The sequence below is a fragment of the Taeniopygia guttata genome, chromosome 7 (genome assembly GCF_048771995.1).
Source record: "Taeniopygia guttata chromosome 7, bTaeGut7.mat, whole genome shotgun sequence".
NCBI lineage: Eukaryota > Metazoa > Chordata > Aves > Passeriformes > Estrildidae > Taeniopygia > Taeniopygia guttata.
This window is the reverse complement of record NC_133032.1, coordinates 26756382-26762381: the sequence shown is the minus strand read 5'-3', so window position 1 is coordinate 26762381 and position 6000 is coordinate 26756382. Positions and strand designations below refer to the sequence as shown.

Sequence of the window (6000 nt, the reverse complement as noted above, 5' to 3'; positions counted from 1 at the left end):
AGCACAAATACATTCGATAATTTTTACAAGAAATTGTTTCAGGTTCCTCCATCAAAGGTATACCAATTTTGATGAGTATCTTTTTCAGTTTAGTCCAGATGTCTAGACATTGTATCCCAAGGAAGATGAGTTCTAAACAAGAACTACCTACTAAATAATCCAAAATTGCCTGCAAGACTCAAGAACCTGTTTTTTAGGGGGGCTGTTTCTGTGCAGAGGATGTGAAAAGGAAGACTTTGAACACAAAGTGTGCAGAGGATGTTCAAGGAATGTTGCTGTGCCTCAGCCTCCTCCGACCATGTAAGTAAAATGGTGAATGCCACTCAAAAGGAATTGACTTGTGACAGCAAGTGGTAATTGCCAGAGAGTTTTACACTAGATTTATGAAATCAGTTCTACAACCACTATTGTGTGAAGGTAACATTGATGAGGAATTTTTGTGTAGCTGAGCATTGCTGTGCATTGTTCCTTGAACCACAGGAAATATACTGTAGAACCCAAGGAAGGGTTATTGTTTTTATGGGATGTAATCATCAAGAGATATGGCTTATGCTTCTATACAGAAAACCCAGAATTCATTTCCGTACAAATTCAAGCACATGTGCTGATACTCCCATGCCTATGGCAAATAGTAGGTGTTATGGATAAATTTGGATTCATAATCTAGCTATAGAATAGCATAATATCTAAGGTGGACAATCCAGAAAAGTTAGAATTTAAATTTTACTCAGACAAGTGTTGTACTTTAAAAACTGAAGTCAAGCATTAGTGAAAATAAGGGAGTCACCAAGGATGTTCTTTTTTTGAAAGGTTAGATTTAAGAAATTTAGAGAAATCTTTATTGTGGTCAAACAGGCTAAAAAAATTGCAGAACTCAATGTGAAATTGTCTTTAAGTGAAATACCTTGAATGGATTATTTTTTTTTCCTCAATATGAACACTTACCAAGTAACAGTCATTAGGCTTCATGAAAATTAAACAATTACTGTGACAAACACATAAATATTAGTACAGACAATTGACCTACATATGATCTTGATATGAGTTAATTCAGTTTCATTCTCTTTCTGTAGCTGAGAATGGCTTTTATCCAGGGTTTGATCTGTTTGTACATTTCTATTGAAGAGAGACAAAAAAATCCAGGTTCTTGAATTTATTTCTTGTTCCATCTTATGTTCTGAGCATAACTCCAGAAGAGAAGAAAACCTTATAGGCCCTTGCATAAAAATTTGAAACCTGTTGTCTTATGTTCTAGGGTGGCTCAACAGAAGCTGGTTATCTGTTTGTTGATTGGAACTACTTGAATGCTATTAACCAAATAACCTAACCTGTTAAGTGATATGATCCTGGACCATATCACTTTGGGTATGAAAACCAAACCTGCAGGAAATAACTCTGCCAATGCAACAGAGATAGCATGGTGTATTGGCAGATTCAGGGAAAAAAAAAGTAGTGTGTAATTATTTTGGAATGTATCAAGGCATTCATACCTTATAAACATTTAAGATGCAGAAGAAATGCTCAGGATATCTTTAAAGTGACATCAAATTATTTAAGACATCTTCATACTTGCTTCAACCTACTCTACCTCAGGTGACCCCAGAAAAAGAGGGTATCTCAATTTGAGTGCAAAATTATTTCAGACAAATAGGTTTTGAAATAAGATCCAATACCTACTAGATTAAACCTCAGGCTGTTCTTATTTTGTGATGCATAAAGAGGTCTCATCCCTTTTTTGGATGACAGTTATGGCACTCACAAATTACTGAAAGGAGGGATGGTTCCCTAGGTCACTGTAATTTCAGCAACACTTGAGAACAAATGAATGAGCACTTCTGCGGGGCATGACCTGGATGAGATTGATTGACTGGCAGCAGCAATTGGTTGATAATGTTTTAGCAGAGATGTCCACTGTGACAGATATCTGCATTCACTTTGGAGTTTTTTAAGGCTACATTCCCAGCAAAACTAGATTCGTAACAAAACCTGCTCAAACCATCCGATTTGGAAAACAAGTTTGTGTTGGCTGCTCTTATTCTCAGTGAATTGTGTGGAATAAAGAAATAACTAGATTTTAAGGCATTAGTAGTTTCAAGATTTCTTTTCTTTTTTTTTTTTTTTTTTTTTTGTCCTCTCTACTACTTGTTTGAGGAGCAAACAGACAAAAAAATGTTCTACATTCCTTTCAAATGTTGTAATGACAACATCAAACTGAATTACTTGAAAAGAGTTTGAGAGATTGATGCCTGGATTTGCAATCTTATTCTCGTCATAATTTTTTTTAATGTCTGCTTTCTCCCCAGGTAAAACAAAATCATGTTGTGAGGTGGAAATGGTGAGAAAAGCCCTGGAACAGAAGTGTGATATTCAGTCCTTCCTTTCATTGAGTTTGATTGCTCATTAGCTGAAATACCCAGGTTTGCTCCTCCACTTCTGAGATTCTTTCAGTCTGTGCAGATGCATCTCTACTTATCTTTTATCTATGTTAGGGAGCACTAAGAATTAAAAATCCTCTTTGGGCTTTACTGATTGACTCCTAATTAACATGAAGAAATGCTTTACCCCAGGTGCTTTGGCATGGCGTTTTATTTTCACATGCATATATGTCACATAGTGTGCACACTAACTGTTCACATACAGTGTCAGCATGCATTTTGTATGCACGCAAAAGTTCCAGATGTTCTGTGTGTCTTGTTTAGTTGACTTTAGTCTTCTGTAAAGCCAAGAGAAATATTAATCATTCATTTACTGTTAGGGGATGGGTCTTCTTCTCATGTTTCAGCAAAGGGGGTGGAAAAGAAAAGTAAGCCAATTTTTTTCCTATTTAAGGCCAAAGCTGGGGAATGCTTGTGGCTGAGTTCTGTACATGGCCCGGTGCTGGAAGGGCAGGGAACAACCGATGTTGCTATTTTGAACAGAATTTTTTTCTTCCCCCCCCCATTTTTTTTTTTTTGCACAGAGAGTCTCATGTCTAATATTTAGACATGATGAGCTCTGTGCAAAAAGTAACTTTGCTCATTCTTGCCGTGTTTCAACCCTCAGTTATTTTGGCACAACAAGTCGGTGAGTAATTCAAGCTTCTTATGATTTCATGTTTTTATTTTATTTTTATTTTTACCAATAATTTTAATAGCTTGTCAGAAGTGTGTATGCACGAATCTCACCAGAACACTTTTCCTTCACTAATTCAGCAGTCAGATATTTAATGGGGAAGCTGAAAGCTGCAGGGATTTGCAGTATCATCCCAAAGGTTTCTCTTTGCTTTGCTTTCTTTAAAGTTAGAAGGACTGTACAGTGCTGTCTGCCTTGGCTACATTTGTTCTTGTTCTTACTTGTTTTCCTGCTACAGACACCGAGGAGATCCTATGCTATTTCTTTTAACTCTTGGAATAACATTTTAACTGTTAGCCCCATGCTGCCTGGAAGCTCTTTTTCACAAGGAATAAGTCTTTGCTTCCAGCTATTTTATTTGGAGTTCTCCTTTGTGCTTGTTTGTCTTACAGAGGCTGCGTGGGGGTTTCTTTCAACAATTTGCATGCAGAAAAAAAAGGCTTACAATTCTGAATGGTTTTGTTGAAGGAGTTTTTAAGAGTGACATATGAAAATATGTCAGCTTACAGAATTTTTACTTTGGCATAGAACAGGAGGGGAAATTAATTCCCTCAGCTGCAGTAGTTTGAATCAGGCATCTGCAGGCTGTTTCAGCCCTTCAGGAGACTGATTAGCAGCTGATGGTATGTGGAAATCCATGCGAGTGTGTGTGTGCATGTTTACAGAGAGCAAGAACACCAAAAACCAACTGAACGTGGAATTCAGAGGGGAGAGAAGTACTTTGTATACAAGAATTCAACCTAGAGTGAAGATAAGTGTGGTATGAGTATTTAAGTTAAACAGATGGCATTCCACAAGTACAGCTGACCTTTTTTGGATGTCCTCAGTTCCTGCTTGCCAGATAGTGTAAACCAGACCTTCCTTAAGATAAAACACTTTTCTGTCCTGTAAATATGAAAGATCAGCAATTTATTTATTCCTACAGAGAGGCATGAATAACCTTACAATTAACTCAATAAGCAGCAGCCAAAGAAATTGTAGTACTGTCAAGGAAAGCCAAATGCCTTTAAAATCACACCCTATGCTACTCTGTATGACACACATCATGAAAACTATTACATGAGCCAGTTCAAGGCACACCCATCTGTGTCACCATACCTGGACAGGGACCTCTGTAGGGGTGTGAGTGAGTCCACCAAGAGCAGCCTATTGGCACTGGAGCACTTGGAGCTCAGGAGGATCTGTGCACAAGCAAATCAGACAACAGCCTCTGCAGCACCAGCCTCCCTCACCTAGCATAGGCACAGGCTAAGCCTAAGTGTCTATAAAAAAAAACCCAACCAATGCATATAATCTGTAGAGAGTACAGAGAATTACTGTGAACTGATCCTTTTCTGGTTTTGCTTTGGGAGAATACAAACTTTTTCTCCAATAATCTTCAGTAAGGATTATAAAATGCAGTGATTATAAAATGTGAGCAAATGTGTGCTGTGAGTTTTCTCTGCTTACAGCAGCAGACAATATGTATATTGTTTATATTTAACATGCAGTAAGTGTTCTATTATATACCTGTGTCTATCATCAGAGAGATAAAGACTAAGAGACAATCCAATATAAAGAGAAGGAACATCAGTTTTATTTCTCTACACAAACAAACCCCTTCTGAATGCCAGGTCTCCTTCTCTCACTCTCGTCGTATCCCTGGACATTTCTGAGGTGCAACATATATTTGACTCAATAAATGGCAAATTTTGGGTAGAAGAATAGTACACAAATGAAGTGTGAATTAGTATTCTCATTTCTCTGCCACATTCCTGTTTCATGGTGTTGTAACATTTTCTTACTGGGCTAATTTCCATACTATTTACACGGATGAGATTACACAGAGAGAATGAAAATCACTAGTTATCCCTTAAAAAATTGGATTCTCTCCTCACTTTAGAATGTTTCTTTCCACACATTTGAATATGCTTTTCTCACAGAAAATAATAATTGAAGGAGTTGATTATTCATATCACTAATTCATGTGCAGGGCAGGGAATGGACTGGGAAACCAAATTTTCCACAACTGAAAAGAGAATTTCCAGACATGTTGAAATGCTCTCTCTTGTCAAGAAAAATGTTTATATGGTTAGTATCAAATGTAAGTCAATATAAAATTTTCCTTAGGAAAGCCTGCCAGGAGACAAGACTTGGCAAGATATTAAGGAAACTGCTCAGTATACTCTGAGTTTAGGGGAGTCAGATGTACCCCTGGGCTATGTGTTTCTTTGTCTTGCTGTAATAGCTTGGAATGGAGATTTGAGTACAGCCTCAGGCTAAACCTCTTCTAGAGCTTGGAATCCAGATACTGTGCAACAAGGAATTGTCTGTGAACTCAAAAGCTCTGTCCTTGTTACCCAAGGATATGGGTATGATTTTAGCCTGGAGATGAAACCACCTTGACACAATCCAGGTTTTCTGATGTGTGTCAGGGCTTTACAGCCCTGCCCATGTTCAAGATAAGATGCCCCTGATGGCTGATAGACACTAAGCCGGCACTTTGGACAGGATAGATGATTCAGAGTCCAGCAATGTATATTGGATTCCACCCTTTGAAGGCACCTTCACATCCGGCATATTAAACTACTCAAAAGTGTAAGATGTAAGAATGCTTCTTTAGGAAAGAAATGCATTCTTCACCCAAGTTGTGAAAGCATTTGCTAAGCCTTGCAGCCTGTATTCATCCCATTTATCTTGAGTTTGTACATGCAATCATGACAGCTACTTCCAGAAGACAGAATAAGTTTGAATAAGTTTTAGCTAGCCAGACTGGAGGTATTTGGCAGTTTCCACTGCCTACAAAGGAAGCACATCCACAATGCCCTCACATCAGTGCCAAAAGGAAGTCAGATGGATTTGGGTCCGTCTCAGCTGCATCTGTGATGCTTAAAGGACACCCCAGTCAGC

The 6000-nt window shown here is 38.0% G+C and overlaps 1 protein-coding gene across 1 annotated transcript in view; it reads left to right on the top strand.

Annotated features, from left to right (window-relative positions):
- Nucleotides 1-2851: 2851 nt before the first annotated feature.
- COL3A1 (collagen type III alpha 1 chain) overlaps nt 2852-6000 on the top strand; it is a 49445-nt gene continuing 46296 nt past the window's right edge. The window contains exon 1 of the mRNA XM_030277860.4: nt 2852-3063. Within this exon, the coding sequence (XP_030133720.3) occupies nt 2985-3063 (79 nt within the window). The 5' untranslated portion in view covers nt 2852-2984. The remainder of the gene's footprint in view (nt 3064-6000) is intronic.